The following is a 13,658-nucleotide window of genomic DNA, read 5'->3' as shown; positions in this document are numbered from 1 at the left end:
ACTGGTATCCTGCTCATTTCTGCTAAGTGGAGAAGTGTTGAACAATATTGTTTATATGCAATTGGGCCCTGCAAGTGATAACATGAAAAAGTCTACAAGAATTCAACATGAACATTCACTTGTGACTAAAAAGAAGGTCACTGTGCCAAACATCACGGACTTTGAAGTCCACAAAAGGCGTTTTTTGTTTTTAAAATATTTTAAGATGTTAATTTCCTACTTAATTTATTCATTTACTTTTTCGCCTTCTCTTGCCTTGTTTTCCATGACTCATCTATTTGCTTGTGGTTTATAAGTCCTCTGTTGGTTTATTGCATTCCATTGTTAAACTTCTCGTTGTTCTATATTTTTGCCATGTTCATGCTGTATTTTTATCTGAATAAATTCAATCAATCAACTGGTCCATTTCACAAAGAACATCCTAACTTAGGACTAGTCCTAGAAATTTTTAGTAGTTATTCAAAACTTAAGGCTAGTCCTAAGTTAGGACAAGTAAAGCCCAGTTCATACTTCCTGCAAATGCGATACGTATGTTGACGTCACGTATTCGCAACGAATAATTCGCAGGGGTTGAGTTGTGCTCAACTCTCTTGCGAATATCGCGTGGAAAACAGAGTTGAGATGTCAAATTCGAATCGCATTCCCATTCGCAGGAAGTATGAACTGGGCTTTTAAAACTTGTTCTTACTCGAGATAAGACTAGTCTCAACTCTATCCCCAGGTTTCACTTACCAATGAGTACTCATTGAGCTTGTCCTGGGTGCAGATCTTGTTGACCTTGCATGCTTTGTGAACCAATGACCCAAAGGTCAACCAGCAGGTCGTCTTGATGTCTTTAGCATCATCAAGTGTACGACCTCTGCACAGTCGCTACAGATAGAAAAAAAGGTGGAACTGTTAGTAGGATTTGAATCTTTGCATGGCGGAAATATAACATGGTAACACCATGTACATATCTCTTTTGAGTAGTGTTGATTCTGAAAAGAATCGGTGGTAAACGACGTTACGATCACTCAGCTCTGATCGTCTTCAGGAGAAATGCTGAGTTGTTAACCACCAGTTCTTTTCAGGCTAGTTCTTTACACTGTTTTAAGTCTCTGCACTACACGCTTTACAAATTGCTTTATTATTTGTATGATGTTAATTATTATAATTATTATTATTACTATCTATTGTTATTAATTTATAATTTTGCCTAGAAATAGGCTACATTGAAAAAAAAAAAAGACCCCAATCCAACGGACTTACCAAGACTTTGTCGAGCATCTTCTCTGTGGGTTTGTTGATGAGAGCCAGGGTGCTCAAGACTTGGCTTGCCTCTTCCTTAATGATATGACGCTCTTCGATCTCATCGGTCAATATCTCAACAGCTTTATCATTCTCCACCTGCAGGATGGCGTCGAGCACAATCTGCCTGCAGACACCAAAATAAGGAAAAAGGATTTACTTCAAAACAAAACAGAGTCATCTAAGGGTTGTGTCACACGAGACAATTTACAGGCAACCAATTTCAGTTCCATTCTATAAGAAGAGAATCCATTCACATTTGAATATTCATATATTAAGTTAAGGAGAATGGAAGAGAAAGTGCAGACTCGGTGATAGAATGTACGACCAAATACATTGTAGTCAAGAATCTACACTCCATAGTCTTAAACTCTGACTTAAACTATTTTCCCCCATTGAGAGAGTCGATGTCTTATGTTTGTCTGTCCTTTTGTTTGCATGTCTGTCTGTATGTTTTGTTTCTTTGGTTGTCTGTCTTTTTTTAAAAGGTTCTGCTTATCAAAACAGCCCCATACTTTGTTACATTTATCCTGTTTACTGTTACTAAATTTTTGTTACTTTACTTCATATGTACTTGTCAATATTTGTCAAGGAAGTATGGAAATAAATGTGTATTTGAATTGAATTGAATGTTGGACCTACTTATTAACCTTCGTTGGCTCATCATCGTCAGCGAGTTTCTTGCCGAGCCTGTCAAAGACATTCTGAAGCTCAATGGGGCTGAGTCTCTTGAGTGATTTGACCATGTAGATGAAGTTGAGAGGAGCTTCCTCGGTAATCTTGTCTTGTTGGATTCCAGCGATGATCTTTTCAATTTGGTAGGTCACCTAAAAATATTATATCACAGGTTGCGATTATTTGCACAAAGAAGAACAATTCTTTAAAAGTGGGTAAAGACTACAGAGGGTAAATACTGCAACATAATGAAAAACAAAAAACCCTAAACATTACGCTTCATTAAAGCCATTGGACACTTTCGGTAAACAGTATTGTCCAAAGGCCCACACTTCGTGTATCACAACTTATACAAAAATAACAAACCTGTGAAAATTAAGGCTCAATCGGTCATTGGAGTCGGGAGAAAATAACGGGGAAAACCCACCCTTGTTTCCGCACGTTTGCCGTGTCATGACATGTGTTTAAAATAGATCCGTCATTCTCGACAACGAGAATTGATAATTGTTTTAATAATTTCTCGTAAAGTAAAGCATTTCATGGGATAATATTTCAAAAGAAGTCTTTCACCATTACCTTCTGTAAACCCTGTAGGTTATTTGTAAATCTGTGATTTTTTTTTTTTTCTGTGCCGAAAGTGTGTAATGGCTTTAATAAATGTTAAATCCTTGTGATGCCTGCTGTTAAAATATAGCCTCTAGCCACTTGGTTAACTAGGTGGTATAGTGGTTGGACATCTGCACTAGCATGGCAAAGGTCGTGGGTTCCAATCCCAACAAAGCTTAAGGTGTCGGTTGATACTTCTTGCAAATGCGATGTGAATTTGATGTGAATTTGATGTCACAACTCCTCTTTCGCTGTGATATTCGCAAGAGAGTTGAGCACAACTCAACTCAGTGCGTATTTCGTTGCGAATTTGTGACGTCAACATTCGTATCGCAATCGCATTCGCAGGAAGTATGAACTCCAAATAAATTCTACATCATTACAAAGCAAACTAAGGTTTCGGACAAAAAATAATCCATAGGCCTTTGTCACTCGATACTTTTTAAGTTTACATCTTTGAAGGTAGAGGAAAATCCCCACCAGGAAATTCTGAAGCCGGGAGAAACAAAACGACAAACGACTTTAATCTCATTCTTAAACGGATCCCAGCGGAATAAAGATTAGATTTACCGATCTACGGATGTCAAACATGTGGGGAGCATCCTCTTCGGTCAGTTGGCTTTCCTCTTCTGTGTCGTGGTCGTGGCTAGACTTCTTCTGGAAGATAAAGGACAGGTCCTCCGGCATCTGCTTGGGGTTCTGGACCTCAGGGATCACGTCCTCATCAGAGATCTCTTTGTTGCTCTTCAAGACAAAGGTTTGGCTGCATGGGTCGATAAAGATCTTGGATTATGACTAAATAAATCAAATTTTTACATCTTTATGATTTTGAATTATCCCATTATGGCTTATTTTCCTAGGGACAATTTCACAAAGTTAGTCCTAACTTAGGACTAGTCCTAGGAGTTATCCAATACTTAAGGCTAGTCCTGAGTTAAGACGAACTTAGGATGAGTAACTCGTCCTAACTTGAGACAAGACTAGTCTCGACTCTTTCTGAAATCCACCCCTGAGCAATCAGGTTGGCTCAGTGTTCTGTCCCTGCTTTTCACCACTGTGGACCCCCGTGCGATACCCGGACCAAATACTTTGCATGTGGATTGGGTTTTTCAGTTTTAAATTGAAATTTTGTCATTGTCTTTTCAACAAAAAACTTGTGTGATGTTTCTACTAAGATGCTTTGCTGACTGAAACATATTCAGATTCATATCAGAAATTAATACACCGGCCCTTGTTTTTGAGAGCAATTTTAACCCCTTAGCAAAAAGTGTGCAAGCTGCAATGGTATGGTCCTTTGCCCTACTTCATAGAGCTGCTAAATAAGTGCAAAAACTTGATAAGCACAAAACAGTTTTGCTTAGTTGCCAGCCCAAAAATTTCCCAAATACCATTTATGACTGGTTTCCTGAACATTTTTACTATAGCAGAAAATTGTTTAGCAAACATTGTTTTGATAGGACTAGGCCAGGAATTACATGCATGCCACGGAGGCTATGGCCTCTGTTGCTCCTGGTCTTGGCCCCCCCTTCAAAAATTTCAATTGACTAGAAGATTTTACAATGTAGGTGCCCTTTACAAAAAGAAAATGAAATGGCCTTGCCCTTTCAAAGATGAAACTCAAGGCCTGTAGGATATGTATGGGATCTTTGAAGAATTTGAAGAGAGGCGAAGAAGTAAATTGACTCACTTGACAAAGGTGACTGCCTTTCCTCCCTTCTCACCAAAGGGCATGAAGACGTGTTTTCCCTCAACAACCACGGTATCAATCAGGAACTTGTCATGGTCCTTCAAGCTGATACCGTAACGAACCTGAACAACAAAAAAGTCATGACAAAAATCTTGATTAAAAAGAAGAACACAATGCAAGATTGAATCCGTCAATGTTTAAGCCACCTCTACACTGCTGCCAGAACAATCCATTGTTACATTTTGAACAGAATCCATCTTGAAAATATCTAAACATGAACGGCAATTCAGTAAAACTTGGAAATCTATTTAATCTGTTCGTTAAAATAGTATTATTTCATTGATATAATTTGCAAACCATTACTTTACAATTTGTATGTAACTTGAGTTCAAGTAGACATCTGCTTAAAAACAAAATGAGTTGTCATAAGTCAGACCAAACCTCCATGCCACATGTACAATTTGTGACTGGTATCTAACTGCCCATTTCTGCTTAGCAGACAATTTGTAAAGCAATTATTCCTGCTTAAAGGGTGTATGTACTTTTTGTAGGTCAAACAAACGGAATGTCCACAGATTTACACTTAACTTACACAGTTTGAAGATAATGATAGTAGAAAGCTTCCCTGAAAATATTACGTGCTGAGGTACTGTAGTTTTTGGGAAATGAGTAAAACAATGTCATGAAAATTATTGTAAGCATGTACAAACGTTTTTTCATGACATTGTTGTATTCATTTCTCAAAAACTACAGCACCTCAGTAAGTAATATTGGAAGGGAAGCTTCCCACTATCAATATCTTCAAACCTTGTAAGTTTAATGTAAATCTGTGGACATTTTGAAAAAGTACCCAAATCCTTTAAGCAGCTCTATGAAATTGGGCCCAGAAAGAAGTAAGAAGTCTACTAATAATCCAGCACCTTGTTAAGACAGGTCAGGAAGTCTTCCGTGCCCTGCTTTGGCTGGTCTTCCAGGGGTCTTGGCTCCTCAACCATCTCGGTCTCCGAGCATGTCTCACACTTTCGGCCTGAAAGGAGGGAGACCTCATTGCGCTGGTTGCGTCTTTGGCACTCCATCAAGTCACGAGTCTTGGTAATGTTCAAGACATAGCGGAGTGCTGAAAAAAATGGATTAATTATTAATTATTTGTTTTCCAATAAACAAATTGGTGATTCTAAAGTTCCTACCAGGACCAATTCTGACGGTGACTAGAGCAAGCTAGAAACGTTGAGACCAATTAAGAACTCACTCCGCAGTAGTGAGGCTAATAACGAGAAGTCCCCTGATCAGCTTAAGGTAAAAAAGTAGTCGCGGCCAATTTTCTACCTTCCGCCCAGGTAGTAGTTAAAAAGCAGGACAGTTCTTGTCAGAACTTAGAGGTCTCCCGAATTCTAAAAAATCTACCACGCGGTAGAAGAATGTAAAGTTAGACAAGCTCTCAAAAGAACATACTCTACCTACACATATTAGTACCAATCCTCCACAGAAATATTTCAGACAAACACCTAGTGGGCAATTCTTAAAAGTTAAAAAATCATGTGAATCTAATACAATTACAAGTTGACAGAAAGACTTACCTTGGACTTTGTTGTCCACAGGTTTCATGACAGGCTCAGAGACTTTGACGTCGTACACAGACTCACAGTTTCCTGCAACGCCATTCTGTGAATATGAGAAATACATTATAATGGAAATAGATTCTAATTTGGGGTCGACCAAAGAAAAATTGTCTAAAGCAGGAGTTGAACCTGCAACCTCTGGCTTCATGTGCTCTACAAACTGTGCTATCTAAGCATCAAAATGTTAGTGGTATCAGTCAACAGTGCTCATTTGTTTCTTTCTATTTCTTATAGGGAAGGTACAGGTTTGGTAATTACTCAAAAATAATAATCAACTTTCAAACTGACTTGGTAACAAGCATTGGAGAGCTGTTGATAGTATAAAACATTGTGGGAAGTGGGAAACGACTCCCTCTGAAGATACGCAGTTTTTGAGAAAGAGGTAATTTCTCACTAAAAAATTAAAAGACTTGCTTTTATTCCTATCTGAAAGCACACAAATTCGTCCAACAAGGGTGTTTTTTTCTTTCATAATTTCTAGCAACTTCTATGACCAATTGATGAGCCCAAATTTTCACAGTTTTTTTTAATGCTTATGATGGGATACACCAAGTGAGAATACTGGTCTTTGACAAAAACCAAATGTGTACAGTGCCTTTAAAACATTAGAATTGTTAAGGTGACAGCCAACTGTCACATTTTTTTGTCATCCTTCTTTGTATACCTACCTCCATAACGCGGTAGTACTTCTTCTGTCTGGTGATTGAAGTCTGTAAAAAAAAGAGGAAAAAGAACAAAGCAAGATCAAATAAACAAAATAAAGAAGTAAAATAGTACTATGCATGCATTTCCTAAAATGAATCGAAGACTGGAAATTACTTTGAAAATACCTAACCCTATCAGCAGAGAAGGGTGAATCCTGTGGTGAAGAAACTCCATTATATGGACCCAGTAAATGACAACTTACAATGGATACGAGACCGGGGACCATTTTCAAAGAGTTGCTTTAAAAGCAGAAAATGTTGCTTAAAGGAACACTTTGCCTTATTTTAAAATATCTTTCTAATCATAATGCATTTTATAACTAATGAAAATAAATGCTTTTCAAAGACTTTAACAACTACCAGCTACAGACTGCATGTGGCATTTTGGCTGTCAGTCTCATCCTGTATGCAAGATTTTGTTGTGCTAAGCTACTCCTTGTGCTTAAAGGCAGTGGACACTATTGGTAATCACTCAAAATAATAATCACCATAAAACCTCACTTGGTAACGAGTAATGGGGAGAGGTTGATAGTATAAAACGTTGTGAGAAACGGCTCCCTCTGAAGTGGCGTAGTTTTCGAGAAAGAAGTAATTTTCCACGAATTTGTTTTCAAGACCTCAAGTTTAGAATTTGAGGTTTCGAAATCAAGCATCTGAAAGCACACAACTTCGTAAGATAAGGGTGTTTTTTCTTTCATAGTTATCTCGCAACTCCGACGATCAATCGAGCTCAAACTTTCACAGGTTTGTTATTTTATGCATATGTTGAGAATTTGAGATACACCAAGTGAGAAGGCTGGTCTTTGACTATTACCAATAGTGTCCAGTGTCTTTAAGTCTTTAAGACGCTGCCCCTACTACGATGGAAAAGTGGCCGTAAGCGTGGCCAATCAGCATGGGATAACCCCCATGAACTTGGGCCACTTTGAGCCAATATTTAAGTTACTCAAGTACCTACCCTATCAGTGCTCTGCTCCTTGGGTTCATTCATGTCATTGGTTCCTCGGATGTTGACAAGCATCAGTTCCATGATACCCTTCTTGATGTTTGTAGACCAGACTGGGTCCTCCCGAGAGGAGACGATGTCGTTCACCTAAAAATAGAATGTGTTTGTGTCAATTCCTATAAAGAGCTGTGTTCTTATTATTATATCGCTTTATAACTGCTCTGTATTAATCAATATTATAAATAAATTGCACAGTACAAAGACTTCTTTCAGCAATCAAGCTGTTTTACAAACCTTTCCATCAATGTATGTGAACTCGATTGGCTTGACGAGTTCGACGATGAGGGGAGATTCAAAAATGAAATCCAGACGTTGGAGTTTCTCCTCGACTTGTTGCTTTGCTGGATTCTCTGTCTCTGTCAGAACCTTGTTGAGCTTCACTCCTTCCAGCTGTAAGATGAGAAATAAGATGCGTTAAATAGTATTATTAGTGGCAGAATTAATAGTTTACAAAGAATTCGGCTAAGATCCTATCCTAGAAGCACAAATAAATATAGAAACAAAAGGTCCAACTTCAGTGTCTTTAATTTAACTCAAATCCTAAACCCTAAAACACTTGTCCGCAACCCCATTACCACAACCCTCACAGTCACAACAAAATCTCTCTGCCACAAAAAAGGAAAAAGTCCACCCTAATATAATCTGTCCCCTACACCTAATTATAACCTGCAATTCTACCAACCCCCACTGCCAACACTCACCATGACAACACAGTCACACTCAGGACATAGATTCCCCCCCCCGACGCCCCCCCCCTCCCTCCCTGACCAAGTTCATTAGTTTATGTGGATGGGGCTCTTTAGTTAAACTAATTGAACCAAAAGTGCAACATCAGCAGAACATATATTTTTACCTTGAACTTTTAAAGACACAGGACAGTTTTTATGCTAACATTTACAATTAGTTTGGATAACTTTCCGTATGGCGCCACCACTTTTTCACTCATTTTTACAAAAAGGGATATCTCATTGAGGTAAATTAGATACTATATTATTTCATATCGAATGAAAAAGTGGTGGCGCCATACGGAAACTTTTACATTAGTTTATTGAGTTGAGTAATTACCAATAGTGTCCAGTGCCTTTAAAAGGACCTTGTCACCTAGTCTTAACCATACCATAAATTTCAGAACCTTTGCTAAAGCCTTAAAGATCCGCTGGGCGTGTTGCATCAACTGTCTCACTGTCAAATCTAAGATTTATAGAGGAGGGAACTTAGAAACACAATTCAAACCATGCATACCCTGAGCAGACATTTGCCATTTTCCTTCATCTGTATGCGGGTGTCTGCCACAATCTTGATACCGGCCACCTCCTTGCTAACCCCCGGTAGTCCGCTGAGAACTTGACCCTCATACTCGTACACGTACTCACGACCCTCAGAAAAGTATCCTGCAACATATAGATTGACATTAAATTGTGTGAATAAACTGGAAAAGTAACACTAAGTTTCCGGTTCTTTTTCCATGTTTTTCTACTTTGCACAAAAATTCTTGTTTACATTCATCTGGTACCCTACTCCTATTCAGTTAGCTTACACTGAGGGAACGAACCTAAACCCGACTAACCATTCATTGTAAAGAGCGCCCTCACTTGGTGGGATAGAATTATTCTGTAAAAAAGTCGAGTCGAGAACATCCCCCCCCCCCACCTCAATAATAATATTCAGGAACCCCTTTGTCTTCGTACATTAGGCCATGCTTATAGGCCAACATTTTAAATCAAAGTTAAACTTACCATAAGTAGGATTTGAAACTTTGCATGGTGGAAATAAGATATAGAAGAGTTTGCGGTAACACCATGTAATAACAATCTCTAAATGAGTTGGGGTGGTTCTGAAAAGAACCGTTGGATTAACTCGACGTTTCGATCAGTATGCTCTGATCGTCTTCTGGAGAATGCTGGACGCTGATGCTGCATGCTGCTGAAGTACTGGGCGGCGGATTAGCTTGGTGATGCACGAAGGCGGGAAATAGAGGCGGGAAGTGAACTCGATGGCGTTGTATCCATTCCGCTGTAGGGAAGTGGTGATGTGCTTCCCGCCTCTATTTCCCGCCTTCGTGCATCACCAAGCTAATCCGCCGCCCAGTACTTATGCAGCATCAGAGTCCAGCATTCTCCAGAAGACGATCAGTGCATACTGATGGAAACGTCGAGTTAATCCAACGGTTCTTTTCAGAACCACCCCAACTCATTTAGAGATTGTTATTACATGGTGTTACCGCAAACTCTTCTATATCTTAAACTTACCATCCGATTTCTGGAGGGTAGGGATTTTGGCGGCATCTGCAAGGCAAACATCAAAGTCGAAATAATGCATGCAAAGAACGAACACCCGGTTTGATCACACGGGGCCGCCTGCTAATTAAAAAGACAATGTGATTTTATAAAAACGAAAGGCGGAGCCCCTCATTATTACATGTAAATAAAACCAATTAGAAATAATGTTTACAATGTATATAACTGAAAATTTAAGCAATTATTATTATATAGATAAAAATAAAAATTGAATGCCCTTTTTAAAAAAAACAATATTGACCGTATTCCGGCTTTTACACATTAAGTCATAATGAATGGTACCGGTACGACCGTTTAATAATTAATTCCTGTGCGCCGACTCCCAATATATTTAAAAAAATTAATATTACACAAACAGAGCAAATAAAAAAAGATATCTCCACGCGTCGCGAACAAAAATCGATGATATAACTTTTCAAACGGTTTAACCCTTGAAAAGATAAACGTGACATCTTTAACATATTAATTGCCTCAATGAGTATTTATTTAAAAAAAGTTACGTAAATCGCAGACAAAGTAAATAGATACTCTAAATCTCTAGCATGATTGCCTCAAGGTGGAAAAGAGATTTTCATATCAAAAGTTACACAAGTCAATCAAAGCAAATAATCTAATAAGGAATTACGTAAAGACCAATAAACACTGACTATCTTATGCGCAGAGCTTGGGAACTTCCCGCTGTAGGCCTATGTTGTATAATTTTTGGCCTTTATAAATAATCTGACTTACTTACGTAAAGACAAATAAACACAGACTTGTGCTCACAGAGCTGTGGGATTTCATATTATTTTCTACAATTCTCAGTTTCAAAAGAATCTCTCCTGTGAGGACCACACAAAGCATGGAGGAACTTCCTCCATGCACAGAGTGAGGACGGGGACCCAGTAAGCTAAACGTGGAGGGACCTTTTTTAAATTTGGGGAAAGTCCCCATTGTTCTGTTTATGGCTCTCCACTGTACATGGCCCAATTATTTCATAAAACCTGTTTAATCACAAAAAAACTTGCTAAACACAGAAAAGTATTGCTTAACAGGAACAGGTCACCAACCAAAATAACATTAAGTTTACATTGTTGTGGCTGGTGCCCCACTCAATTACTGCTTAGCAAAGAAATTAATTTGTCAAGCAGTATTGTCTGACTAACAGCTTTTAAGATGCTATGTCAGATTTTTAGCCCCAAACATTAAAAAATAGATTTTTTTGAGTGAATGGTATTTCAAAGAGTATCAGCCGCTCTGACGAAAAAAGTTTAACTTTTACTTTTAATGGTCAGGAACCATGACAAAAATGTAAAACGTTCCTTATAAAACACATACGAATTGATCACGTGATCAATTGTCGGGATCCCGACAAAAACTAATTTTGAGCACTTTATTTCACTGCTACTAATAATTGGCAGACTTTTCTCGAGCAATAGCTCAAATGAAAGCTTGTAACTTTCTCGACCCCCATCGAAATACCTATTGCATTTTAAATCAAAACTTTTAGGTCAAATCGGCCAAAAATCTGACACAGCATCTTTAAATTTTAAATTGGGCACGCGGGTGCTTATAGCAATATCGAAGTGTCATGACATGACATGATGTTTGCACAACAAACTAAACAGATACATTATCTCATCAGATATCATTGAACAAAAGATAAATAGGATCGAAGTTTACCACTAACTGATTTTTGTTTCATAAACACTGAATCGACCTTTCGACCAATATAGATAGCAACAGCAAATTGTTTTGTAACTAATGTTTTGATTTTTTTTTATCAGCAACAAATAGTTAATGGCCTGACGTTTCGGTTTCTCTCGAAGGCTAAAATGACGTCAAATTTGAACCGTGATCGTTATTATTATTTTGTTATCAATAATAATAAACGACGCTTTGTATGCAAATTTAACCCCTTTGCAAGGTCGTGTACCGTTAGGTGGTACAACGGCGCACCCATGCATGACCGTACCAGGGGCCCCTGGACCACCAAATTAGTTGTTTACAAGTCCCGCCGTCCGGTTTAAGCGAATGCGATTTTTACTTGAAAACAAGATTGAAATTCCTTAGAGAAGGCAAAGACTCAATGGACAAATGTTTTTCACATGCAGGGATGACTAGTCTTTTGAACAGCGTCCCACTGAGAAAGAAGATTCTTGTTCCCCCCCCCCCAAAAAAAAAAACGCACCTCAAAACATATCTACTTCGGAAACCAAGCTTCAAACTGATGGTTGTCTTGTTTGTAATAGCAGAGTTCTTGTTTTATTTGCGCCAGAAGTGTCACCATTGACAGACAATGTGCACTAGAAATGTTCAACATAATTACAACCAGTACACATGAGTAGTTTTGACTTTTGAAAACCTTTTTTTGTGGCGCAGAGAGCGTACATTTCGGGGTTCAATCTTTGATCCAACACAATTAAAAACAAATTGCCTGGCTTTCTTTCAAGAATCCGCATTCCAGCTCTATAAGACAGAATAATATTCCTAAAGTTGTTTTTTGACTGACTACTTTCTTCGAGGCAATTATGTATGCGTGCTGTCCGTTATTGTTTTTTTTATTTTTTTTAAAACTTCATTTCATTTGACTAACGTCCCATTTCGTGGCCCACGGGCCAAATTTGATGTGATTTACGATCAGTAATTAGCAATAAATAAAATAAATAAATAAATAGTTAATTATGGTCATTCATTTTTTGGAGTAGGCCTAATTATCAAAGGTAAACCCTTCCTGTCCTGGCCACAGTATTTTTAGCAGTGAAAACTTCATTAAAAAAGAACCCATTAAAGTTTTTGAACAATCGAAATAATGTCATTACTATTATCCAATCACATACATCTATTCCCTACAGTAACTCTGAAAAAAAAATCGCATGATAGCTTGTCAATTTATTAGAAAAATTTCAGATACTCACATGCCAAGGCGACTCCCACCAGCAGCAACGCTAGTTGCTTCATGGCTGACACCTCAAATTTAGTACAAAACGATAGAAGAGAAGATAATAGTACAAACTGGACGGAATAAATAATGGATATATCCCACTAACAAGAAACCGGAACCTTTTATACTGTGCGATGAACGGACTCGGTGGACTTACTATGCAAATCAGATGCGTGCTTGTTGCTGATTGGTTAGAAGCACTTTACCGGATTGGTTCAGTTTGGCTTGGGTAATTCCTTGTAACCGGGACACGCGCGTGAAGTGACAACCCAAGGGGGGGGGGGCTGCTATGTTACTTAACTGCCTGGGTTGATCCATTTAGAGAAAGGACTTTAACACGGCATGTCAGAAAAAAACCCAACTTTTGGCACTTTGTCAACTAAAAGTGTTAAAGAACACTTCTTTAAATGACCAATCATTGTATGCAAATAGCTAATGCCATGGATGAAAAAACGAGCAGTAGTTTGTGACAATGGATATTTTGTTGCCATCGAAGATAGAAATCTAGTCCAAGGTTTGCCTGGGTCGTTGGGGGTTATAGCTGGGGAGAACACGTTCGTAACAAGTGTTAAAATCTAAGGCAAAACTCTAGAGCTAATTATTATTATTAACAATACAAATCTGAAATTAGAATTTATTCCTAAGGATAAAAAAAACCCATAGCCTATGTATGCTCTCCATGAAAAACACTAATATGCCATTGTGAATGTCATCAACATTATTTGAAACGAATTTATAGTATTATAGTTATAGTTATTATTATTATAGTTTATAGTTTGTAGCAACGCAGTTCGGGCCTCGTTTTGAGAAATAATTTGGATGTGCACAACATTGTTAATAATTGAAGTGTTTTT

The 13,658-nt window shown here is 38.1% G+C and overlaps 1 protein-coding gene across 1 annotated transcript in view; it reads right to left on the bottom strand.

Moving 5' to 3' along the window:
- Positions 1-12,899, bottom strand: part of LOC117297535 (vitellogenin-6-like) — a 29,360-nt gene extending 16,461 nt beyond the window's left edge. The window contains exons 1-13 of the mRNA XM_033780627.1: positions 12,779-12,899; positions 9,834-9,869; positions 8,827-8,975; positions 7,819-7,974; positions 7,537-7,671; positions 6,543-6,584; positions 5,833-5,917; positions 5,176-5,372; positions 4,256-4,377; positions 3,139-3,331; positions 1,930-2,114; positions 1,249-1,414; positions 733-870 (exon numbers count right to left, since the gene is read on the bottom strand). Coding sequence (XP_033636518.1) covers positions 733-870; positions 1,249-1,414; positions 1,930-2,114; positions 3,139-3,331; positions 4,256-4,377; positions 5,176-5,372; positions 5,833-5,917; positions 6,543-6,584; positions 7,537-7,671; positions 7,819-7,974; positions 8,827-8,975; positions 9,834-9,869; positions 12,779-12,821 — 1,647 coding nt within the window. The 5' untranslated portion in view covers positions 12,822-12,899. The remainder of the gene's footprint in view (positions 1-732; positions 871-1,248; positions 1,415-1,929; positions 2,115-3,138; positions 3,332-4,255; positions 4,378-5,175; positions 5,373-5,832; positions 5,918-6,542; positions 6,585-7,536; positions 7,672-7,818; positions 7,975-8,826; positions 8,976-9,833; positions 9,870-12,778) is intronic.
- Positions 12,900-13,658: the final 759 nt, after the last annotated feature.

Source organism: Asterias rubens, chromosome 12 (genome assembly GCF_902459465.1).
Source record: "Asterias rubens chromosome 12, eAstRub1.3, whole genome shotgun sequence".
NCBI lineage: Eukaryota > Metazoa > Echinodermata > Asteroidea > Forcipulatida > Asteriidae > Asterias > Asterias rubens.
This window is presented reverse-complemented; position numbering and strand designations above follow the sequence as displayed.